The sequence below is a fragment of the Salminus brasiliensis genome, chromosome 10 (genome assembly GCF_030463535.1).
Source record: "Salminus brasiliensis chromosome 10, fSalBra1.hap2, whole genome shotgun sequence".
NCBI classification, from domain to species: Eukaryota; Metazoa; Chordata; class Actinopteri; order Characiformes; family Bryconidae; genus Salminus; species Salminus brasiliensis.
Genome location: NC_132887.1, coordinates 31,684,904 through 31,710,917, shown reverse-complemented (window position 1 = coordinate 31,710,917; position 26,014 = coordinate 31,684,904). Strand labels below are relative to the sequence as shown.

Genomic DNA, 26,014 nt, shown 5'->3' with positions numbered 1-26,014 from the left:
TCCTTCCTTTTTTTCATGCACCTACAAGCTACTTACTCCCGGAGTTAATTGACTGTGTTACAAAACTCTGGACTGGCACAGGGTGGGTTGGCACATAAGTTTGCCTTGGGGGTGGTCTTTTCTTTTGGTACTGTGAGCTGTGTTTGTCTAACAGTCATGGAAGGGATATATCTGGCACCTCACCTTTTTTGGCACTCTTTGTTTCAATTTCAGCAGTCATTAACCATCATTAAGATATGTGATATGATGTTTAATTAGGTGAGTTAGAGGTTTAATGTGATTGGATAAGTTATGATTAGCCTAACCTTCTTTTGCTTTAACAGATAATTTGATCACTGAGATGTAAACAAAGTCATTAAGCATGGTTAACTTATTCTTTAATGCTAATTGGTAGCAGTGGTTGTTCTGTTTACAACCCCCAAATATAGCCATTTTATACAATCTGGCACATTTCACATCAAACCACTCTAGTTGATTTTAAACATTTTAATAAATCAGTAATACTGAAATTGTGAACAATTGGTGGAATTCCCATAAAGGAGTGAATTTTGCCCTAATGTTCCAGGAAGAGTGTGAAATCCCAGGGGAATTGAATGACTTTATGTAATGTTCCCATTGAGGCAGGTGATGGTCATATGGAGAAATTGGCTTGAGGCTGAAGCCTGTGAGCTGCGTGTGTTTGGCCAGATGAGAGGCTGAGTTTAAGGAGACGTGACACACTTGTTTTGGCCCAGGCCAAAGCTGCACTGTCACATGTTGCACAATGTGAGACTTCATGGGAGATCCACTGCTTTCTGCGAAGGAATGCAGGAACTACCGCTCCACTCCATATAAATAGCGGTAGGCGTCCAACACTTCGATGGATGTCTCATTTAGGCTACCGTCTTCACCTATGCAAATATTAGCCCTGGCTAATGCACCACAGACTGGAGCCCAGATTTGTCGGAGAGGATGAGGAATCTATTTTCCCAAAATAAAAGTTACATTTCACTCTGCATCGAAATCCATTAGCCAGGATATACTGTATTTCACCATTACCATAAAAGAGTTTAGATATTGTGTCTGCTTTTCTGGATGAGAGGGCTCCGTATGCCCTGTGTCCCACATGCGAAAATCCGCAGAGCAAGAAAGAAAAATAAAAAATGTGGGAGGACAGAAGATGAGTAGATGGGTCTAAAGAATACGAATTTGCTCTTCAAAAAGCTGAGCTTCGTTCAGGAGAGGATCTGGAGAGGCCGTCTTGATTTGCGGGTACTTGCTGTGTTTGTGTACCAGGCTTTTGACAGCCCAGCTTCGATTTGTCACCGGTGGAGGCCTCCTAATTTGTTACTGTGTGCCTGTCCTTCTTCATTATGGCCAGTAAAATGTTCAGCGGCTTACCTGCAATGGAAACTCCAGTTAAATTTGGTACGCTGTGTTATTTTTCAGGATGGTGTTACGTAAGGACTTTTGAACAATAATGTCTAAAAGGATTTAATGACTCGCCCCTGAAATAAGCACAGAGAAAGATTGCAAGTCATGTCATCCCCCCAATTAATGTCTTAGAGGATTATTCACACATGATACATTTGTTCTGTTCCATTCTGTTTGAACCGCAACCTGTTCCCAACTCAGTTTGGGGCCCCGATCTGGTTTGGAGTGTGGAATATGACGCACACTTGACGCATGTGCAGTTCAACGGCAGCCTTATAGAGCCTTACATCAGATACAGATCTCCTGTCTGACTGTCTAACTGTAATTACCTTCTGTTTACCTCTTTGTCAGTTCGCATTATACAGCCACCTAATAATTCATAAACCTGCATGTATTCCTTTGTATTCTACTTTATTTTCCATCGTTTTATGACTGGATAATCTGCTTTGTTGAGCCTCAGTGCTTGAGCAGCGTAATTTCCCACAATGTTCAGCACAGGGCAAAGGAAGGACATTTCCCACATTAGCAGGAGAGGGTCACAGAGGGCCACGTTCTTACAACACTGCCCCCTCATTAATGCTGCTGTCAGAAGGGCTGCACAAAAGCCAACATCCAGCTGCACTAAAAAGCTTTAATAACTGCTCTGCATTTCTCTACATAATATTGGAGAAAAACACCTTAATAAGTCCACCAAAATATTAATTTTGAAATATGAAAATAATGAAAACCTTTAATTAAACACAAAAAATGAAAACATTCAGTTTTACATGCAGTTTAAGAAATGATCAAATAAAGAAGAGACAGATTTCAGATGAACAGCAGTTATTTCTTTTAAGGAGGATTATTATTATAACATATAATTAAAAATGGATCCGCTAGTAATTTTCAGCATTTTGTGCATTTAAGCCCAGGCGATTAGCTTATATTCCAGTTGGCCAAGTGTACCTAGGCATTGTCAGTCAACTAAAATTCTGTCCATTTATTTAGTTTACTCATATATTAAGTTATTGCTTTTTTATATATATACAAGATTGGATCCACTAGCTACAGTTATCATACACTCTTCATAGACAGGAGGGTCATGGCGATACTGGGCTTTTTATTGACCTACATTTACATTTACATTAAAGGCATTTAGCAGATGTCTTTATACAGAGTAGTTTGCAAAAGTGATTCACTGATTACTTAGACAATACCCTTAGCTAGTTTTTATAGACTAGGATCCAAAAGATACCTCTAAGATTAGATACTATTAAACACAAAAGTCAGTATGGAGACCGTAATACTCAACACTACACTTCATCCAAGTAGAAATGGGTCTTCAATCAGCATTTGAAGACAGCGAGCGACTCTGCTGTTCGGACACCCAGGGGAAGTTCGTTCCACCACTTTGGTGCCAGGACAGAAAAAAGCCTGGACACTTGTTTTCCGTGGATCTTAATGGATGATGGGTCAAGCCGAGTCATATTTGTAGCTCGAAAGGCTCTTGGTACTGATCTGATGCTTTTAACCATTACCATCAAGTCCGGAGGGGCTGGTCCATTTTTGGCTTTATAGGCCAGCGTCAGAGTTTTAAATCTGATGTAGGCAGCAGCTACAGGAAGCCAGTGAAGAGAACGAAGCAGAGGAGTTATATGGTTTAACATTGTTGAAACTTTCCCAAAATCCAGTCAGAGAAAGTTGTGAATGTCTCTTAGAGCCATTTCTGTACAACATTAGTTTCCAGGATAATCAGTACAAGTTATTGGGAGGTGTTGCCCATTTGCCAAGGTCTAGAAGAATAACCAAACTGTCGCCTTCTGCTGAGAAATAAAATAGTTTTGGATGGACAGAAACATTCCAAGAACTTTCAAGACACAGGACTTTCATGAACAGGATGCTGCTGGAACGCCAGTGTCCCTGTCTAAAGACAAACAAGTTTTTTACTCCATGGACTAAGCAGCTTCCACCCAAAAAAAAAACACACTAAAGTGTGCAGCCTTCTGGAGATAAGTGTTATGGTCAGATGAGACAGCAATTATGCGAGAGGTGTGTTTAGAGGAGTGAGGCAGGAATACTGTACCTACTGTTAAACATGGCGGTGGTAGCATCATGCTCTGGGGCTTCTTTGCTTCCAGTGGAACTGCTATGTTGCACAAAGTGTATGTAATAACAAAGGAGCACTGCCTCAGAATTCTTTAGCATAACATCTGTGGCAACACCTGCTGGGGACCTCCACTGGTTGCTCACCCTGGAGGACTCCAGTGGAGGCAGACATTGTTGCAGTTAGTAGGGCTGAAGACCCTTCTAGCCTGGTTGCTTTGTTAACCATGGTGGATTTTGCCAATGCGGGGCTATTCTGTCTCACAGAGTCTCTGAATCTTACACGTGTCTCAGCAGCAACTCCTGGTGCTTCAGAGAACACCATTGAGCCGTCACCTGCCTCTACGCCACCGCACAGTGCTCTGGAGGGCACCAAGATTCTGGCCCTTGGCATGGGGACTGGAGCATGTGGAACTGCTGGCATGTTGAGTAATGACTCAACATGCCAGCAGTTCCACATGCTCCAGTCCCCTTGCCACTGGTTCCAGATATTCTAGTTCCCATTCCAGTGGTTCTAGCTGCTGTTCCCTAATCCCTTCTCAGTCCCTTCTCAATTAGCTTGTCTATAAGGTTTAGCTATGACAACATATAATTTAAGCTCACATTAAATAGTATTAAAACATAGCTTTTATATTGTAGATACAATAATATAAATGTTTTTCTTTTTGTAAAACACACATTTTCACACACATTTTTTTTAAAACAATTTCAAGATACCATTCAATCAGAACTACCAGGCATGGATGTGTGTTTAATTCACAGTATAATTTTTTCACACTTAAAGTGTATATAGTTTATGAGCTTATAGGGGCTTTTGCTCTATTGTTTGTAACAGTCTTTCATTTATTTTGATGCTTTGATAAATTCTTTAGTCTTTATAAATTCTTAAAAGTCTTTATACTACAAAAGTAAATCATTTTGGTCAAAATAATCTAGGCTAATTTGAACCATGTCACATTATTAATTTACCAATGTGTTTTTAATGGACTGCCTGGTGTATCACAGTTACGCTATTTAGTAATATATTGAGAAATGCTAATGTAGTTTATAACATTTAGTATTAAACCACTGCTGCTTTCCATGATGTAACATCATTCCTGAACTGGTCCGACATTTGTGTATGTTAACACTTTGTTTAAAAAGAGTTTAAAAGAATCAGATGCCGTTGTGTTGACACATAATTAAACGCTTAATAAATAACGCATAGTTGATATAATGTAAACCACTAAAAACACGCTTTTTATCTGCTGAAAATGTGCAACTGATTATTCACATTTCTCAAAGCTTAACGTCTCTCAAAGTAACGTCTTACAATGGGACCTGAAGCAGAACAGGCAGACGTCCAGGTTATACACACCTGCTAAGGTTTATCTGTCTAGCGGCCATCCGTGTAATAAGGCTCAACTTACTGCAAAGGACAGCAGAGATTGTTTAACTAGCAAAGCTTCGGAGAGTTGGACACCTACTGTTAATGTCCGTCAAGGCCAGTATGGGATTTTGTATCCTTGGATCACGGAATAGACTCAAAGCAGATGTTTTATTATCAGTCATCCCCATTTCTTACATTAAAATGTATAAAGACAGTTAATATATACAAATATTACAGATACAACTGATCAAATAAAATAAAAAAAAGCTTACAGTTAAAAGCAAAACCCAGTCTATTCAGAGATGTGTCCCCCGTCAACAGTACAGCAACAAAAACTAATCTCACAGTCTTCCAGAGTCGCTGGATTTTCTCAGAAATGCTTGGGAGGGGACCCTCTCGTCACTTTGCCCCGGTAAGTGACTACCCTGTGTGTCCACCTGAGGTGGGCTCTCCTGTCTGTCCTCCTGAGCACTGTTTCTGGCACTTTCACTACGGCACATCTCCACCCCAGAGTCTGGGTTCTCTACTTCGTCCTCCTTGAAGTGCTCTAGACAGAGCTGCACATCATCAGGCTGGGCCACCAGTGGCACTCGTGGGGTGGCGCTCTGAGCTGAGCCAGGTCTCAGGCAGGGGAACAGAGCCTGCAGATCCTTCCGGAACTTGGAGCTCATGCCAACGTAAATGAAAGGATTGTAGAAACTTGCTGACTTGGCAAAAAGGCTAGCCAGGATACCGTTGAGCGGGGGTACTTGGTAACCCCAGGCGGACCACATGGAGATAACCGCGTATGGGGACCAGGCCAACAGGAAGGCTGCACACAGAAAGAGGGACACCTAAAAGTGGGGGGAATTAATCAGTGAAGTTCACGTTCATGAAAGGAAGCAAAATAATGAAACAATGCTGTGACAGAAGACTTGCATAAAACAAAGGTAAATGATAAAGAGATTCACAAGCCAGAGACAAGATCAGGCTGAAAAGAGGTCTCTGAAAAAGGCCTCTTACCCGTGTAATGCTGCGCTCAATTTTTCTTTGTCTCTCGCTGACTTCCCCTCCTCTGCTGGTCTTGTGGCTGGAGTTGACCATGCGGATGATGGACACATATGTGAACACTATGACTGTGATTGGCACGAAGAAGTTGAAGAAGAAAATGCCAAGGACATAAAGCTTGACTGCCATGGCGAACCTGGCCTGGGTCCAGTCAATTTCACAGGTTCCATATCTGCGGGCTACACATACACAAAGATGTCCTTTTACCAGTAGAGAACCCCTTAGGACCTTTTAGGCCATCAGAGAAGGCCTAACAATGTCTGGAATTTCAAAATACCTGTCATTTTTTGTTCAGTTTTATGAAAAGTAATATAATTTTATCAAATTTTGGTTGGAATCAAAAGGATGATCTTGAATGATCTTAAAGCGGCAAATGCAAAACGATCCTCTTGGTTTTTCATTGAGCTGTCCCATTGGTTAGGCCTTCAGGAACTGGAGTGATTTCATGCACAATGGCCCATATTTATGCCTCATAAAAAAGAACTGAAATCAACATTAGTTACAACAACAAAAAAAACACTCTACGTCAAAGGCTCTTATACTGCCTTCAAGCATGGAAATATAGCATTAACAACATCCCCTGATCCTTCAGCACATCCAGTCTTTTTTTGGCAATAATGCAAAATTAACTTACTTTCTGTGTATTAAATGAGCTACTTTTAAGTTGCAAGCAGGAAGGTCTGAAAAGGGGCTTGAAGGCAGCATTAAATATTCTAGAGGAAATTTCCCTGTTCAAACAATTATCAAGCCTCAGGAGTTAAATCAGGTGTGTTTGAGCATGGAAATCACCAAACGTGCTGGACACTGGGACACCAAGGCCATAATTGAAGAACCAGACTCTATGCTCTCTTGGCCTTGATATATCATTTGACTGTGAAAACCAGCAGTACCCTAATCTAAGTATTTAACCTCACTCAATTGTTAGACATATATATAAGAAACCTGAACTAAACTAAACAACAAATACAAATTATAAAGACATAAAACATGGATTATCATTTACAGGCTTTAAATGTCTATGTTTAATCTAGAAAGGCAAAAATGTGCCCATGTGATTTAGTGGTAGTGGTAAGCGCAAACACACTGCTAGAAATCTGCATGTATTTTTTCCCCTGATATTTACAGCTCTAACAAAAGACCTTATAGTGACATCACTGCCATTTTTTTTTTACAAAGATAAACAGTTGATTGCAGCGATCACACTTTGATAAACCAGGTCATACCTCTGTAATTGCCCCAGCCCAGGAGTGGTGCTCCCGCCCAGAACAAAGAGAAAAGCCAGACAGCAGCTATGACAAGGCCAACCCGACACTTGTTGATGTGATGAGCTGAAGGACAAGACCAAACACTTGCATCAGCAAGGCTGCACTCCAGTGTACGCTGATTTATGTACCATTTGTACAGCCAAATACGATCTGATATTTACACGAGACTGAAAACACATATCCACCAATTAATCAGAGACTTAGCTCTTGCAGAGGTTTTCAGGTTAAGACAAATTTGCAGTTTAACCGTTGACCACAAAAGGAAAAGGAAATTTGGTCATGTCTGCAATCTGAATATAAGGTTTAAGCAGGACAAATGGGCAGGGTCGGGTACCTGCTACCGAAGGACAGAGCAAGGAGGCAGGGTAAAAGAATGAAGGGAAGGTTTGGGCTATATACATGGGGAGGACCTCTAGAATAGGGTAGGTCAGTCAACACGGCTGGGCCTTAACATAGGCCTTATTGACCCCAGCCACCCTGAGCACCTGGACTAAGTGGTGGGAACTCAAAACTGTGGCGTCTGTAGGCTTGGCAGAGCTGGGGCATACCGTGCTGAGGCTGGCACCCTTTGATGTAGCGGATGATGCTGATGGCCGTCAACGTGTTGATGCTGATGAGGCCAAAGAGCAGGATCAAGAAGCCGTCCACCTGGCCAAGATACAACATCTCATGCAGCTTGACTTTATGGCTTTTCTCTGCCAGCAGAAGGCTGTAATTGCCCGAACGTGTGTCATCGCCCACTAACCAGTCCCCCGAGAAGCAAGCCAGCAAGATTAGAGGATAACTGTGCACATGCCTGTGTGCTGGAATGAGCTCAAATGATACAGCTATGGCTTCACCCCTCCCCTCATAACACTGTCAGTGTGATGACATGCTTATCAGATACTGAAGTGGAAAGGACAAGCTTCTTGAGTAAAGGTCATGCTATGATATTGCTAAGATATTAATAAATAACAACAACAGGCATAAATATATGTTTCCATATTTTTACAACTGCAAGGCTGGAAATTTCATCATTTATTACCAGTGGTGAGAACTGGAAAGGATTATATATGTATTATTTATATATTACTTTAAAGATACCCGGTGAAATATTTTTTTTTTCCAATTTTACATTGTAAGGTAAGGTAAGGTTGTAAGGTAAACAAAAACATCTATTGTTTTGACAGAGCAATACAAAAAGTCTTTTACACAGAAAATTATGCAAATTCTTTTCAAATTTTGTTATTCATTATTTTTGGCATAAAATCTGTAGGTAAAAAAATTCTGCTTACCTTACATGTCCAAAATGTCCGAACAAGGTACCCCTCATCCTTGAACACATCAAAAACTTCGAGAATTCCACGAGAATACCCAAAAATGGCAATACTAGCATCAGACACTGCAAGGTTAAGTGTTAAGAAGTCCTGCGGTTCAAGAGACTTCCACTGCTTGGTCAACATTAATATTACAACTCCATTTCCAATCCACGAGAGCCAGCCTATCAAAATGAGAGAAACCCACACATTAAAAATTCCCCGGTTTTCCAAAGAAACCCTTTGGGAAATAAATGGTTAAACAAATCAGACACTAAAACACAGTACAATCTCTGCAATATTACCCAGCAAAACCAAATACACGCCAATGGCTGTCTCTCCTCCCTCTGAAACGCGATACTTTGTAACATTTGAGAATTCGAGCAAATTCATGTTTTTGTTTTTTTTAAAAGAAATAAAGTAATGTCTGCACTCCTTAAATTAGGCTGAACTCAGGCTCCAGTTTCCACTGCGCTGGGTTTCACAATCTTGCGGTCATCTTCTTGGTAAAGACTACTGTGATGAAGCTCTGTCCGCACGTTCATCAGATGAAAGATGTGACCAGTCAAGCTGTCCGCCTACAGACACACTGCTCTTAATTGAGGAGCTAAAGCTGACCAAACTGTAACAGAACATCACACTGCATCTGAGATTACGGACAATGTGCTACTTTCCTAATCCCGTTAAGCATAGAGATCGTCTGGGACAGCGTCAGTCCCTGCCGTCAAATCACTTAAGACACTTAGCTCTGCTGTCTGACTCCTCAGATGTCAGCAAGTCTGTCAGCTACTAACATGTAAATATGTTGCTAGGACCAGGACGCTTTCTATTTATCTTCTCATAAATTTACACTCTCAAAATGCTTCTCTTCATCATCAATTTATCTATTTTTTTTATTATTAATTACTAACTGTACCCCATTTTCTACCCAATTTGGAAGGCCCAATCCCCATTCGTGTGAAGCCTGATCACTAGCAAAGCCCTCAAAACTAGGAGTATGAAGACTAGCACGTTTCGTCCACAACGCCTCTTTTCAAACTGCTGCACTTGCAGCATTGCTAGGTAGTCGCTCGGAGGAAAGCTCCCCAGCTCGGCTACAACAGCTAACAGATGCATGTGCTGACCAACATCCCACTAGAAGTGATATGAAAAGAAGGAGGTGCCATCAACCCTCCCTGAGAAAGCAAGGCCAATCGTGCCCTCTCTGATTTAAGCTGCTGATGGCAAGAAGCATGGAACCATAGTTATTTCTAACATCTAGCAAAATTAGCCAGCTGCAGCGCATATGGACCAGTGAGTGGGCAAGAAATGCACAGAAACATGGGTGAGGTTTTGTGTAAGACTGTTAAACTTTATTGTTGAGAGAGTTAACCAAGCGATTTCATTAAATAAAAGATTAGAAAGTACATGGAATATCAGCAACTCTGCTGTTAGAAGGACAATGTTGTATGAAGAGGATCTGATTGCGGATTTAAATGCTGGAAAATTGGGACCCAGGGCGTGTCCTACTTCTGACCCAGCTGGGAGAGCTGTGGAGAAATGAGAATGATGTGAACAAGCCTGTCACCAAATGTCTCGCAGACACTGAAAAGTGATTCAATTTAAATGCTTAAACAAATACAAGCAGTACAAAGTACTGCTTTACACACTGGGTAGTATTTTAGCCTTCATGCTACATAGAAAAATGATAAAGAAGGAAAGAGACATGATAAGTGTTTACTCGTTCAGAGAGTGGGAAGGAGGTAAATATACAGGTGAGGACAAAAATGGGCAAAACTGATGAAAATATTTACTGAAGGACTGACACGTTATGACTTGGTGTCAGCTTTGTTAAGACAAAGTGCGCTAAGAAAGATTTGCTTAGGAAGGCAAAAAGCATTCCAGTGCGCTTGGAGCAGTGTCGTTCCAGCGCTCTCAGTCAGTGGCACTTAATTTTGAATGCGTTTAGTCCATGAATTTGAGATATTTTTGTTACTCGTCATCCTCAGCTCAACTGTGACGCAAACTGACACGAGTACAGCCATACATACAGCCAGTGTGTAGTGGTGCAGTCTTCTACATGCTAAGAGAGATACCTGTTTAATGAACTGTGCCGCACTGAACAGCTCACTACAGCCGTACAGCACTTTCTTCCCCTGTTTGGCCTGCAAAAAAACCCAAACCAAAAAATCATCACCTTTATCAATCATTGGTAACAACAAAGTCATTTAGCACTTTAAGAGCATACCTTTGCGTAATCAACAAGATTCTGGTATTCTATATAGTTGCCTCCACCAACGACAAACACAATAGCCTGTAAAATAATGCACAGATTTCATAACTCATAGACAACTCCTAGAACTGTTTACATTTTTAATCACTGTTCTCTATTATGTAGAACCTCAGTATGGGGTTTGTACATGGTTCTGCATCTTAAAGAATCTTAAAAATCTCCTGTTCAATACTGTGTAGACCCTTTTATATTTATTATTTACACTTTTCTTTTAGGAAAACAAATTGGCCGTAGCCATTCGACATCAGTGCCATTCCAAAAAGCAGGATTTAGGCCTCTTTATTATCCGTTGAGCAGCAGGGCCTAATCCAGAGCTCAGGACAGAGAACAGAAGGCCTTCTGCACTACCTGAGCGCAGATTAACATTCAGCCACTCCCAGATCACAGTAGCCATGCGCCAAAATCACACACACACACACACACACACACACACACACACACACACACACACACATAAAAGAGAGCAAGCAAAATTGTTAACTTTGAAAAGTACTCTGCTTTGATTAAAGAGACACAGATCATGGAAAAAAAGAAACCTCTTTTGATGCTATACAGTTCCAAATGTAGGAGTCCAGGTTAGACACCAGAGGGCAAACTCAAGCCCATGACTGTGTTTATTCTTCATGATGAATGAAGTCCATAAGTATTTGGTCAGTGACATAATTTTTGTATTTTGTTATTGTTATTACTATACCACCACAATGAATATAAAATAAAGCCTAATATGTGATTGACGTGTAGACTTTTAACTTTTAAAATATTGCACTAATTATTTATGAATTACAGATATATATGTTTCCTCCATTTTACGGTAACAGGACAATTACTTTTAACAAATTTAAATATAAGGATTCATTTTAATACTTGGATGCGAATCCATGGCAGTCAATGACAATGGAAACCCTGCATATCATCAAACAGAGTTTCCACCCTTGAGGTTCTTTGCCAGGCGTTTACTGCAGTCACCCTCAGTTGCTGCGTGTTTGTGCCTTTAGTTTGGTCTTCAGTAAGTAAAAAGCAGCTTAATTAGGTAATTTAAGAACATGCAATTTCTTTGCATTAAGAAGCTTTTGGGTAGCTTTTGCAGTATGTTTATTAAAAAAAACAAAAAAAAAACAAAACACCAGTGTCTTTGTTTCATTGGCAGGCATACATGCCCATGCCATAACACAGCCTCCACCATTTTTGACAGTTGATGTGGAAGGGTTCAGATTATGAGCACTTTATTTTGATCTCCAATTCGGTTTAGATGCCCTAAACACTGGGCAGATCTGGGCAGGCTTTTTGTTTTTATTGTTTTCTATGAGTCTGATCTGACCTTTTTGTTCTTGGATGTTATGCTTGGTTACGGCAACAGAACACACCTGGCCATGAAACTGCTTGCCAGTTATTTGTTCAATTACTTTTGAGCCAGTGAAAATGGAGGAACTGTGTAAAATAAATAAATAAATAAATAAAAAAGAAAGAAAGAAAAAGAAAAGGCCTTTAGTTTCCAAACACACAGAACAATGACCACTCATATAAATGTTTACATTTTGTAAGCAGTCCTGTTCATGGTAGTGAACCTCCATATGTGGTTTGATGAGGCAACAGGCCACATGTGGTCATAAAACTGCTTGGCAGTTATTTGTCCAATTACTTCTGGACTAGTAAAATGGAGGGACTGTGTAAAAAAGTTCCCAAACAGTTAATGCAAAATGGACTGCAATATTTCAAATCCATTAACGTTGTGTATAGAGGCAAAATTTAGAAAAATTGGGTCACTGTCCAGATACTTATGATCGCATAACTCACGTCTTAACGTCCTAAACCTGTCCACTTTGCCCCAAGAGTAAACTATTATAGACTGTTCAAGCTTACCTCCAGAAATGGGTTCTTGTTTCTCGGAATGGAGCTGGAAAGGTAAAATAAAAAGAGGAATTAATTCATTTGTTCATTTTATGTTGGTGGTGTGTAAACACAGCTAACACAATAATAAAAATGATATCTGCGACTGGGCATATTCTGCACTGGGCATTCCAGGTTAGAGAAAGAGGAAAGTCATCTACAGTAACACAAGGAAAAAGAGAAAGCCTATAGATGGCTCTGAATCAAGTTTATTTGTGGGAGGCAGCTTCTAGTGCACAAGCTGAGGCCTGATCAACCCCAGCCGGGTTGCCTATGTGAGGGCATCTTATGTTGAAAGACCCAAAAGACCCGAAACATCCAAGGACCCCAGGTAACATCACTGCCGATGTGCCCTAGATAAGCATCAGAAGATGTTTTCATACCGTAATACTCTAAAAATATCTTGGCAGGATGCTTGCTTTCTTAACTTAAAATTTGCCTTGTATGATGTATATGTAACAAAGATATAACTGTGCTTTAAATTCCAATGGTCTTATCATAATATTGGGGGGGGGGGGGGAGAAACATGGCTTAGATAAAATATACAGATTTGACGCCAGCAAACGGAAATGGTTGTCAAAACTACCCCCAAACCCTTATACCTTTCACTGCCGCGGAGCATCTTTGGATCGAAGTACCTGTAGTCATCAGTCTCCTACAAAAACAGAGCACAGAATGAGCAACATGCAACACACAAACCAAGTAACAGCTTAAAAAAGCCACTCTCATTAGTCTGTACTAATCCTTTATCGAGAAGATTCTAATGATTCCCGGCAACCATTTGTCCAGGGGTGATGACCCACAAATAGCAGAATTCAGCAGAAAAACTCAGACACTACCGCTTGGCTTATTTACGCAATTTGAGAGAGCTGTCTCAGAAGACGGCGGACGATGGCTTTGGTCCTCCATATTCATCCTCCCTACTGGCCATGGCCAAGCCTGTCTCATCTCCCACAGGACCTCAGTCAGCTTGGCCAGGCAGGCCTGACACTCCAGCACATACTTCACCACAAGAAGAAATACTCACTGAAAGAGGAGCACCATGGGTGCTTCCAAAGGCCTAAATGCTCCAGATTTTTGTGCTATCAGTTTACTCCTTCGCTGGGCAATGGCTAACGCTAATAACAAGTCGGGAACACAGCTCTTAGAGCCCGCCACTATTGTTTTCATGGACGCTCCAGGTCGATAAAACGCGGCTCTGAGAGGACCATCTGACGAGGGGGCAGAGACTGTAGGATCTAGCTCCCTGCCTCCGCTTCCCCCCATCAACAAGAGCTGTATTGTACAGGGCTCTGTAACTCCAGTAGCTGAGAAAATGATAATATTGTTATGTCCGATTCAAGCGTATGGTCAGGGTGGGGAGGGATGCTGGGTTCGGACAGAAGCATTTCCAGTCTGTAATGAGATCTGGTAATCTTTCCACTGGAGCTTTTTGAAAGAGCAAGGTGATGAGGGTGTTTTCAGAAGTTCTTAGTGTCACAGAGTAAGAACCTAAGAGGTTAGTGGTGTGTGTATATATATATATATATATATATATATATATATATATATATATATACACACACACACACACTCACACATATACACATACACACACACACACACACACACACACGTAAAGGTTTAATTCTGGAACTCAACACCTCCTCTTATCTCTTGTAGTGTGTTACATATATTTACTACAAGAGAAATATATACAACACACTACAAGAGATAAGAGGAGGTGTTGAGTTCCAGAATTAAACCTTTACAGGGTGAGACCATAACATTAGCTGAGAATATGTCTAGGGAGTAGCGTGCTTCTAGAGAGCACGCTCTTGAAGTTTTATTTGGGAAGAGTTCCAGAAGTCTTATTACTGGAAAGGGTGTCGAGGATTCGCCACATCATATCCTTTTTGCACAATTCCACATTTATAAAAGATCAGCATCAATCATTCCCCCCACACAACCTCGGCAGTTCGAGACATTTTCAAAGGCAGATTTTCCCTTTAAAACGGTCCAAGAACAACTTGAAAAGAACCAATGTGCTAAAGGGAAATTTCTCTACCAACACAAAGCTCATGGGGTACATACACAGAGACGTTCGGAACTTGCTTGACCAAGCACACTCTGTTTAAAAGCTTCATTTCTGTTGCATGAGGATTTAAGGACAGCACAGGGTTCAAATGCACACACTTATTTCCAATCTATATAATTCTAAGCAGCAAATCAAGATACAATCCTCATTATATAATTTGTTGATTTTAGGGGGTTCAGTGGTCTAATGCTCCATCATTATGGCCAGGGGGTCGCGAGTCATTCTGCGTCATTTATTTCATCAATTCACAGCACTGGTTTCCAAGATGCCAAACTGTATTGCCTTGATATTGTTTTGCATACTTCATATGTTGACTTGAATCACAGGTAAGGTTGCCTTCTGATGACAATTCTATGCAGATGATGTTTTAAGTAAGCAACACTGCATAGGAAAACAGTGCACTACCACTCTCTGATTATTTGGCTACTTGTAACTTTAATACACTAGAGTGGAATCTTTCATTTTTGATTCCTACCTGCCTAACCAATCCTATTGAGACTTTAAAAGTCTAATGCTTTTCACATGCCACTATTCAATATTTTTGAAGTGACTAATATTTACAGAAAAAAAAATCATTTCCGCCAGCAGTTCACTTCCCAAGCTGTATTCAACTATTCTACCTAGCTCTTTTTATTTAGTCACTCTTTTGCATCCCACTAGAGTGGAGCTGGATGGTCACTTTGACACACCATGCTTGCTTTTTAAAGAAATTGGGCGGTCTGGCCAATGCAATTTTGGCATGACTGCCAACAAACCTAAACCTTTTAAATACACACAGCGAGCTCAGACTCCAGAGAGGATCATTACTACACAATTATACAGAACTTGTACGTAGAAGAAACTTTTTAAAGAGAAGCTAATGGAACTATTCCAAATCCCTGAGCTCCAGAAACCGAATACTTTAGTGTCTGCTCACTGTAAGCTCGCTCTACTCATCTCACTTCTCTTCTTCCCTCCTCCTTTCCTTCCCCCTCCTCTCCCTGTTCTCTCTCTACAGGTGTTCCCTGGTTGAGACGGTGCGCCTTAAAAGTGCAGATCAGATTGCCTGCACTGTGCCCTTTCTGAGATCCTGAAAGAGCCTCTTCACTGCTCTGTACAGGGCAAATCATGTGTCCAAAAGCAGTGCACACTCTACAAGCTAATGAAACTAGGCAGCAAAGGGATACAAAAACACAAAATGCTACAACCATGAAATGCAGAAGCTAAGTTACCCCTTTTTTCCCCAGATTCCCTTTTTTATTTATCTTTGGTAATTGCAGCCACAATTGCAGTCAAATAGAAGCAAGTTTACTATTCATTATAGTTGTCAGTTTTTGTTATCAATTCAGGTGTCTAACAACAAGAATGTCTGGAGTGTCGGAAGTGGACAGAGAAAGCTCACCGGATTTGACTTCATGTCCATCAAGTTGTCCAAGATCCGAGTAACTGGCAAATTCTACACAGGAGGAAAAAGAATGACAATTAATCAGTAATGGGAAATGCAGAACAACAAAGACGTCTAACAAGATACCACCAAGAACTTTAATGCTGCTTAGTCCTTAGGAAAAGCAATGCTTCTCTAAAAAAACAAATATATAATAATAACAACAATAATACTTTTTTTTTTTTTTTTTGCCTAACTGGTTCTCTGCACATCGAAATGATGGAAAACATTCTGCCAATGGTTCTCCATATAACCTTTTACAAATAGTCCAATAAGCGCCAAAACCAGTTCCACTATTGCTACCAGTCAATGAACTCTTTTGCAGTCCCACACATAACCCTTTTTACTTAAAGCGTAGACTGTCCTATTTTGTCCCACAGAGAAGGTAGTGGAAAAAGTACCAGTGCATTTTTTAAATCCTGGTTCTTAATATATAACAGTTTGTCTTTGCTAAACATTGCCTTTTCATTGTGAGCAAAAACAACTGCACCTAACACCACTAAGTAAGAACTACTTAGACTGGGAGAGAATTTATGTAGATGGATTTTAAGCTCACACAGTCCTCCGGACGAAGGGCAAATTTTGAGAAAGAGAAAAAAAACAGAAAAAAAAAAAAAAGAAAAGGCTTCTTAACCATCAGATTGGAGGTTGAAGAATTTGATGATGACCGTGGTTGGGATTTCATTGAAGTGTGAGTTAAGCACAGTTTTAATTATATCTTTGTTTATTGAGAAAATGCTCTGCACATTTGATGACACTGGATTTAAGAATTACAAGGAAACAATTACAGGAAAGTGAAAAAAACAAACGGTCACTGTTTTTAAAAAATTTTATTTGTAAACAGACAAATTAACAAATCTCTTGGAACCGATAATGGTCTACACGTTGCACCCTACAGATATCATCAGATGCTGGCTCTGATCTCCCCTTTAATACAGTCATACAAATTTATGCTTGTCCAGAGTAAGTAAAATAATGCTACCGATATAGATAGCAATACATTTTCTGGACATTTCTATCCTGGAGCATGAAGCAGCCAGATTCTACTCTGCTAAGGCAGCAATGATTTGCTTTTGGACAGATGCCATTAAATAGGTTAAGCCTCTGTTAACATTGCATACCATAACCCCACAACCACCAGCCTGGACTATTTACACAAGGCATGTTGGGTTCGTGGATTCAAGCTGGTGGTGCCAAATTCTGACTGCTCCATCTTTGTGCTTCAGCAGGTAAATATTGTAGGTACCTATTAGGAGATATTGATGTGATTCCCACATCATTGTGAACTGTCATTTCAGTTCTCATAGTTTATCAAAGGTTTGGACTACTTTGTGGTGAACCCTCTAAGATCATACCGATATATTTTTCTCTTAAGGGCAATCTACTTACCTCAATGATTGTGTTCTTGATATATTAAAAAAAACTTCTTAGGAAGTTATTCTTAACTTCCTAACTTCACTCATTCAATATTTTAGTTGATTATTTTTTTTCTGGCATGGCTGTTTTTTCTCTTTGGACTTTAACCAACACACACATTTATTTCAAAGTGGGCTGGATTACTGATTTATTGACTGTTAGTATTCACAAGCAAAAACAGCTGTATTCCTATCCAATTACTTGTCGTTTTAGGTTGTAGGAATTGTTTATACTGTTTATAGCCTATATGTATAAGAATCTGATCATAAATAAGACTTTTATAAATATAATTGCTATTTTTCATAAGCACTTTAATGGGACACATTCAAGTCTTAATACAACTGTTCTCTGTTATATTAGTGACTCAGTCAGAATCATTAAGTTAAAAATCTGGAAAAATGATTATGACAGTAACAATATTCAGCTGAAAGTTGGAACACCAGGTTTCAGAGATTTAGAGTTTAGTATTTTTCTTGACAGAAGTCTGGAACCGTGGGCCGAGAAAGATTAGGAACCCTTGATAAAAACAATGCCACCTACTGCGAAAGCCAATACGGCCAATCCACAAATGTATTGTCACTTCTCCTCGTTAGCAGCCGAAAGGTACTTTGGTAAGCATGCATATTTGAGGGATTGCCTCCTTGACAACTCTTCAGTCATAACAGTGGGTTTGTACTCACATGTTGTTTCAACACCAGATTCTTCACCCCTTCCATAACAAATTGCGAACCAGTGTTCATCACTCTGGAGAAAAGGCTGAGAAACAACACGAAGGGCATCTGAAATATCTGCATTTGTAAAACTTCGTTGTATCAACAAAATTATTCCTTTCGTGAAATTTTAATATTGTGTAGATTCATACCCCATTGGTTTCACTCCACTGTTGCCATAATTGGCCGGTGCAGCTGCCATCTTTGTGAAAGCCCTGGAAAATGTATTATATTAGTTGCAAAGCTGCTGTTCTTATTATTTTTCTGCTGAATTTACTGCAGTGACTATGAAATTGTAATGGAACATTATGAACTGTTTGCTGACACTGGCGAGAACTCACTTCCACTGCTTAATGTAGTTCAAGGGGGAGAGGTCACAGCCAGCGTCAATCAAAGCCTTTTTGTATTGCTCGAGGTCTCCCTGCAAAGAACAAAACGTCTGAGCCTTAAGGAAATATATACTTTTGACATTCCTACTGGAGACTAAATAACAAGGCACACTATTTACATACGTATGTAACGTCTGATCTGAGATAGATTACCAGCAATTAGTGTTCCGTCAGCACCCTTCTATATGAAGGATGTGAAGTCTACACCACATTAGCGTGGAGGACATTCTGATTTCACCAGCATCATTACTGACTCAGAAAACAAACAACAAAATGGCTGAGTTTGAGCGAATCATCAGCCAACAATAATCTGCTGCAGTCCAGAAGGACGCAGATCAAAGAAAGGACACCACAAATCGTGGACAAAGATTTCCTGTTTGACTTCAGCCGTTAGTCCTATAAACACACAATCCCCCTTTGGAGACGACATGCTTCAACCGCCTGCATTGATCAACGTGATAGGTGGAGACAGCAGGGTCCTCTGCCCACAGCACTGCTCAGAACACTTCCTCTGCTGAGAAGGACCTAAACTTTAGGGGTGATCCGTGGTCACTGCTGTGGAGGCAGCGAAGCCTGGATGCGGGCCAGTCTGGGGTCATCCACATCCCAGCTTGGTCCCTTGGCTCCATCTCCCTACCTCTGAGCAGAGGGAAGTCACACTGCCATACTTGTGGTTGGTTAAGTAACGTCCAACAGGAGAGACCTTGCCATGAGCTGAACAATCCTGCATTATCAGGCTACAAGAGTAATAATGCTTGGCCGTGGCATCAAAGGGTGTCAGTGTTCCTCAAATCTGCGCCACATGTGTCCCACAGAACAAGAAGGCTTTTGAGGACGGTCTGAGAGTATGGTTTAAGAGCACATGCAGGGTATCGCAGGATAAGTCATGCTGTGTTTGGCTTGGTGCTGTCCTACACATTGAAATCCATGCGTCTACCACTAATTAGAATAAACCACTGCATTACCGAAAGCGCACACCAGGATAGGGTACCACAAGCCACCTCCAGAATCATCAGGATGCTGCAGGCCCACAAGGTTTATTTTATTGTTCAAAGGGACAACTACCAATAGCACAGGAGATCTTTGATGGTGGGGTGGTGACAGAAGCATGCAGTCTTACCTCAGATGGGGGTTGCTGGGACGTGATGTAGTATATCAGGAAGAGTCTCATCTTATCCTCTGGGGTACCAGCTACCAACAAAAAAAAAAGTCCAACCATAAACATTTCCTGTCCAGTAACAGCTCATGGTTTATTTTAAGAGCAGAGAGGTGTCCACTGTGAGAGAGAAACATTGAAATCCAAGATCCATGCCTCTACAGAACAATGCAACTCTGTATAGTTTTTGAACTTGGCAAGCTAATGTTAATTATTATCATAGCTAATGTCCGTGGATCAGCTTGTGTACTCATCAGAAACCTATGAACCTAAAGAGCCTGGGGAGATCAAGACATGAAAGCCTCGACAAAAAACAAAACCAAAAAAAAAAAAATCCCACAATGCTGGCCAGAGAGAAAACGCATTCTGTCCTCTGTTAGCATCACAAAATGTCTTTAAAGCTGACCGCCTCTCTCCAGGGACAAGATGTATTTCAGGAGGCTAATTTTGGGGAAGAAAACTGGATGAAGAAGAAGGTGGAACAAATTCCTAGTAAGGGATGGGGGCATAAGTTACTCAAACATTTTGTTTTGTTTGATCTCCTATGATCGAATGATTCCTGGAAACTTTGCAAATGTATAGAATAGGCACACGCTTATGAGGGAGCAAAAGAGTGCAGAGTACCATTAATTGAACTTAATTGTACAGTTTATTACTCATTTTAAGAAAAACACAGCAGAACCAACAGAATTTGTCAGTGAAAGCAAAGGTAATAGAAGCCTGTACACGTATAGGTCATACAGCCTCACCATCAGGGTCACTGATAATGTCCAGAAGGGATTTGTCCATAGTGGATTTGCTCATTAGCTTCTCCTCATACTCAAAGTACACATCCAGCTTGCGAGACTGTGGGCAGACCATACAGGTCAGTCAATAGTCATGGAAAAACAGCGGGCCTTAAGAAAATCATGGAACATGCAGAGACAATGTAATTGAAAAGATGTAAAAAACTTGTTCCTATTAAAGTTTTCACCTTGATGTGGTCCAGAACTGCTGTGGCAACGTTGGTGTGGAGGTCAATCAGTCTTTTCTTCTCTAAAAGCTCAGGAAGAGAACTGTTTGGAGAGAGAAACACTTTCAAGAAAGCTGCATTTAGGAGGTCAGAACGGTTTACTTCATACATTCAGCACAGATAACATGAAAAAACACCAAGAGTATGTGTTCCCTTCTTCCTGGTCGGGATTGTGGTGGGCCTGGAGCCTACCCAGGACCATTGGGTGCAAGGCAGCCCAACAAGCGGGCAATTTAGCACAGCCAGTTCACCTACCATGAGTGTTTTTGGAAGTGGAAGGAAACCAGGGGAAACCCTCACGGACATATGAAAAAACTCACCAACTTCATAGATAGACCGGAGTGTGGATCAAACCCACAACCCCAGGCCCTTGGAGCTGTGCGACACAGCTGTGCACTACCTGTGGTGCCACAGTGCAATCGAGTATAGACTTATGTCAACAAACAACTCTAACACAACATGTTTTTGTCATGCTTGCCATTATGTTTTTAGGGTGTCTTACCTAACAGCTGAGGTAAGTTTGGCAGTGTTATCCGACAACATGCTAATGGCGCCCTCATCCTCGCCCTCTAAACCCTATGAAAACCAAAAAGTAAACAAGCTGTTTCAGAAATACATCACGTAGAAACCACTCAGCACTGGTCTTACTTGACAGAACGTGAAATTGTGATTTTCTACTTACCATGATGCTCTTGAGGCGCTTGACCTCGTCTTCTTGGGCTCTGTATGTATCCAACTCTTCCTGCACCGATTCCGCGACCTCTGGGAACGGGCTGAAAAAGTACACATAGCAACAACACTAAACTCTGGCAGGTGAAGTCCCTTTTGGACCAAAATTCATTTCAAGTTATCATTCCATTGACAAATGGGGACACCAATAAATCAGTAGACGTGATCTGAGTTCCAAAGGAACTTTGTCAAATTAAACACATTTTACTGTTATTTAAGGACTTTTGTCTTCTCCTTCTACCTTTTATTATTCTGGGTAGAAGACTCTTTAAAGTTCTTTACCAAACTAAAAAAACAACACTAAAATAATATTTCAGGCTCTATCTAGCCATGTTTTTCCACTTAAACTGAATGAAATCAGGGTTTTTTTGAAGTTCATAATCTGTTCTACCTCACAGAGCAATGAGCACTTAAAGAGCATTTAAAACATTCCATCTACCGTCTTCATGCGTCACTTAAAATCAAATGATACCGTGCAGCTTTTCTGTGCTTACGTAAGTTATTATAACATCCATTTCTGGACCCTACATCATATCAGTCCACGGAGAGATCCAAGGGTCGAAAACACTAGCTACTCACCTTCCTTTGTGCTTCTGCCAAAACTTGTCAGCAGCAGTGAGATCATAGCTTTTCTTATTCTTCTTTTTGGGTCGAGCCCCTGCGGGACTAACATCTGACCCTGGGGACTCCTCCAAACTGACCCTGTTAAGGTACAGATCCTGAAATGCACATAGGACCAAGAAAGGGAAAAATGACAAAATTACATGCAGCACAACAACATATAATAAAAGGAAGCATATGGCTGCTATTGCACACAACATTTCTGGTGACTTATCTAATGTGGTAACAGTCAAACATCCACATTAAAATTTTTTTAAAAATGTGTAGTGGGCTTGGAGAGCTTCTTTGCAGTGAGAATGGTAGCGGCATAGCGACTAAACGACTGAGTCAACTAAAATAGATTAGTTGGTGGGGGCATAACGCGTGCTTCTCACACTAACTAGGAACAGGTCGGGACGCATGTGATTCACAGGTTAAATCACCAAAGTTAAACCATAACAGTAAGAAATACTTTTTTAAATACTGCTGTTACCTTTTACAGTAACAATTCCCTCCATCTAGAAGCAGAGCCGCAGTGAAAACAGTCATATAAACGGAGTGTGTGGATCAAACTGTTATTTAGCCAGAAGGCAACATGGTCACACATCTCCAGCACTATCACTCTGGTGTGTGCATCATATTTGTGAGGTGCGGGAGTCTCATATGGAAACGGCCTGACTGTAAAAAAAAAAAGGGCGTCAACCCAGAGAAGTTACAAAGGAGGAGACTGTCACTGGGTGAAATATTAATGGGACTTCCGGTAAAACTCAACATGACGTCTGTTTACGGATGAAGTCCTGCCCTTCAGCAAATGAGCCAATCAACTTGCTTGTTCACACCACAAGCGGAAGAGGGTCGACAATGTGCTAAGATAGAAGTCACCAATACAACGGTAGCAGAAACATAAAATCCTTTTAAACTGAAAACTAAAATTACTGACTTTTATATCCGAATTATCAAATCCTTTCTGTTCGGAATAATCGATTATTTCAATCGTCGATAGTTTAATCGACTATTAAAATACAGTGCATCCGGAAAGTATTCACAGCGCTTCACTTTTTCCACATTTTGTTAGGTTACAGCCTTATTCCAAATTGTATTAAATTAATCTCTTTCCTCAAAATTCTACACAAAATACCCCATTATGACCATGTGAAAAAAGTTTTCTTGAGAGTTCTGAAAATTTATTAAAAATAAAAAACTAAGAAATCACATTTACGTAAGTATTCACAGCCTTCGCCATGAAGCTCAAAATTGAGCTCAGGTGCATCCTGTTTCCACTGATCATCCTTGAGATGTTTCTACAGCTTAAATGGAGTCCCCCTGTGGTAAATCCAGTTGATTGGACATGATTTGGAAAGGCACACACCTGTCTATATAAGGTCCCACAGTTGACTGCATGTCAGAGCGCAAACACCAAGCATGAAGTCAAAGGAATTGTCTGTAGACCTCCGAGACAAAATAGTCTCGAGGCACAAATCTGGGGAAGGATACAGAAAAATTTCTGCTGCTTTGAAGGTCCCAATGAGCACAGTGGCCTCCATCATCCGTAAATGGAAGAAGTTTGGAACCACCAGGACTCTTCCTAGAGCTGGCCGGCCATCTAAATTGAGTGATCGGGGGAGAAGGGCCTTGGTCAGGGAGGTGACCAAGAACCCGATGGTCACTCTGTCAGAGCTCCAGCGTTCCTCCGTGGAGAGAGGAGAACCTTGCAGTAGGACAACCATCTCTGCAGCAATCCACCAATCAGGCCTGTATGGCAGAGTGGCCAGGCGAAAGCCACTCCTTAGTAAAAGGCACAAGGCAGCCCGTCTGGAATTTGCCAAAAGGCACCTGAAGGACTCTCAGACCATGAGAAACAAAATTCTCTGGTCTGATGAGACAAAGATTGAACTCTTTGGTGTGAATGCCAGGCGTCATGTTTGGAGGAAACCAGGCACTGCTCATCACGAGGCCAATACCATCCCTACAGTCAAGCATGGTGGTGGCAGCATCATGCTATGGGGATGTTTTTCAGCAGCAGGAACTGCCAGACTAGTCAGGATAGAGGGAAAGATGAATGCAGCAATGTACAGAGACATCCTGGATGAAAACCTACTCCATAGCGCTCTTGACCTCAGACTGGGGCGACGGTTCATTTTTCAGCAGGACAACGATCCGAAGCACACAGCCAAGATCTCAAAGGAGTGGCTTCAGGACCACTCTGTGAATGTCCTGGAGTGGCCCAGCCAGAGCCCAGACTTGAATCCGATTGAACATCTCTGGAGAGATCTGAAAATGGCTGTGCACAGACGTCTCCCATCCAACCTGAAGGAGCTTCAGAGGTACTGCAAAGAAGAATGGGCAAAACTGCCTAAAGAGAGGTGTGCCAAGCTTGTGGCATCATATTCAAAAAGACTTGAGGCTGTAGTTGCTGCCAAGGGTGGTTCTACAAAGTATTAAGCAAAGGCTGTGAATACTTATGTAAATATGATTTCTTTGTTTTTTAATTTTAATAAATTTTCAGAACTCTCAAGAAAACTTTTTTCACATGGTCATAATGGGGTATTTTGTGTAGAATTTTGAGGAAAGAGATTAATTTAATACAATTTGGAATAAGGCTGTAACCTAACAAAATGTGGAAAAAGTGAAGCGCTGTGAATACTTTCCGGATGCACTGTAGGTGTTTGTTGATGCCCTAATAGATGGACACACATACAACGACAGATTCTCAGCCACAATACTATATTAATTATACTCAAGTCTCACCCTTGCCTCATGACATGTTGGAAAAAATCTGTGACATTCATAGTAATGACTGTCATCATAAACACGAAAGAGTAAGACAAAAGAAGCATTCCAACTGCACAATAATTTTAACAGCCCTGTGGAGAGCTAGAGGCTTACTTTAATAGGACAGAATCATTTTCAGAGGGATTCTGGAAAAATTAAGTATTTATGTTCATTGGCGCACACCAACAACTTAGTGCGTACATTCCACACTTCATGAAACCCCTTTGTCATCCATATGATAACTGCAATCATTCCATCTTTCCATACGTTGCAACTTGAAAGTTTCCATTTCACAGAAGGAAAAAGCAGATTAATACTTAGAGAAGTTGGGACCATGTCAGTATAAACAAATGCTATGGGCCCAACGATGGTCACCATGAGTTTCTTTCAGGCCTCCTTACCAGGACGTCATGAATGAGGGCTTGGTAAGTCCATGTGTGATGGAGTGGGGTGGCAAGATCCAGGTTGCGGTCGGCAAGAACAAATAGAGGCCTCTGGAAACTACGAGAAAGGGAGGGCGAGAGAGAGAGAGAGACAGAGAGAATGAAAGGAAAAAAAAAAACAACAACAAAAAAAAACAGATGATTAATCTCTCCCCCTCTGGGCTTTCTGCTCCAGCAATGAAACCAATCTCTCCTTCTGGATCATTCTTTGAGCTTCCCAGGGTTGAGCGCTGGGTACTGAGGGAGGATGGACTGGAAGGCCAGCAGGGGAAAAGATTTCTTTGTAATTTAAGTTGAAGCTCCAGTGAGCACATGGTGTACGTGGGCAAAAAGAAAAGCTAGCAGGGCTTGTGGACTTTCTTAGGGGCTTATGTCCTGGATATTAAATTCTTGTACATAAAAGTAATGGAATGAATACTTAGCAAAGATTTATAACTTAAGCTGATGTGAATGTTAATCTCGTCAGATGCTCTGTAAGTGTACAAGTGTGTGTGTGTGTGTGTGTGTGTGTGTCTCTCTCTCTCTCTCTCTCTCTCACCTGAACTGGCCAGCACCCATGGTATCTCCGGTGAACAGACTGTTGCGTGCATCTCGCAAATTCTCTCTTAGTTTCTTGTCAAGTTTCTGTAGTGTACAAATAATATGGAATTTATGACA

The 26,014-nt window shown here is 41.0% G+C and overlaps 2 protein-coding genes across 3 annotated transcripts in view; both read right to left on the bottom strand.

The window, feature by feature from the left end:
* Positions 1 to 5,205: 5,205 nt before the first annotated feature.
* opn6b (opsin 6, group member b) lies at positions 5,206 to 8,864 on the bottom strand. Its single transcript, XM_072690510.1, has 6 exons — positions 8,777 to 8,864; positions 8,451 to 8,656; positions 7,725 to 7,824; positions 7,135 to 7,239; positions 5,867 to 6,090; positions 5,206 to 5,697 (listed from the first exon to the last, which is right to left on the bottom strand). Exons 1-6 carry the CDS (start codon positions 8,862 to 8,864, stop codon positions 5,206 to 5,208), a joined length of 1,215 nt encoding a protein of 404 aa, XP_072546611.1.
* Positions 8,865 to 9,796: 932 nt separating this feature from the next.
* The window catches only part of scfd1 (sec1 family domain containing 1), a 292,319-nt gene continuing 276,101 nt past the window's right edge, over positions 9,797 to 26,014 (bottom strand). For both annotated transcript variants that reach the window (XM_072689832.1, XM_072689831.1), the window contains exons 9-25: positions 25,896 to 25,981; positions 25,316 to 25,415; positions 22,122 to 22,261; positions 21,496 to 21,586; positions 21,316 to 21,389; positions 20,775 to 20,856; positions 20,551 to 20,647; positions 19,766 to 19,836; positions 18,598 to 18,677; positions 18,409 to 18,471; positions 18,227 to 18,302; positions 16,089 to 16,142; positions 13,233 to 13,285; positions 12,604 to 12,637; positions 10,699 to 10,764; positions 10,547 to 10,615; positions 9,797 to 10,000 (exon numbers count right to left, since the gene is read on the bottom strand). In XM_072689832.1, the coding sequence (XP_072545933.1) occupies positions 9,977 to 10,000; positions 10,547 to 10,615; positions 10,699 to 10,764; positions 12,604 to 12,637; positions 13,233 to 13,285; positions 16,089 to 16,142; positions 18,227 to 18,302; positions 18,409 to 18,471; positions 18,598 to 18,677; positions 19,766 to 19,836; positions 20,551 to 20,647; positions 20,775 to 20,856; positions 21,316 to 21,389; positions 21,496 to 21,586; positions 22,122 to 22,261; positions 25,316 to 25,415; positions 25,896 to 25,981 (1,260 nt within the window). In that variant the 3' untranslated portion in view covers positions 9,797 to 9,976. The remainder of the gene's footprint in view (positions 10,001 to 10,546; positions 10,616 to 10,698; positions 10,765 to 12,603; positions 12,638 to 13,232; positions 13,286 to 16,088; positions 16,143 to 18,226; positions 18,303 to 18,408; positions 18,472 to 18,597; positions 18,678 to 19,765; positions 19,837 to 20,550; positions 20,648 to 20,774; positions 20,857 to 21,315; positions 21,390 to 21,495; positions 21,587 to 22,121; positions 22,262 to 25,315; positions 25,416 to 25,895; positions 25,982 to 26,014) is intronic.

Bases quoted from the DNA above. Each gene is read 5' to 3' on its own strand.
- opn6b (XM_072690510.1), bottom strand. From the start codon at position 8,864: ATGAATTTGCTCGAATTCTCAAATGTTACAAAGTATCGCGTTTCAGAG. The intron at 8,657-8,776 runs GTAATATTGCAG...TCATTTTGATAG, and splicing joins CGTGTATTTGGTTTTGCTGG to GCTGGCTCTCGTGGATTGGA. The intron at 7,240-7,724 runs GTATGCCCCAGC...CTTGTCCTTCAG, and splicing joins AGGGTGCCAGCCTCAGCACG to CTCATCACATCAACAAGTGT.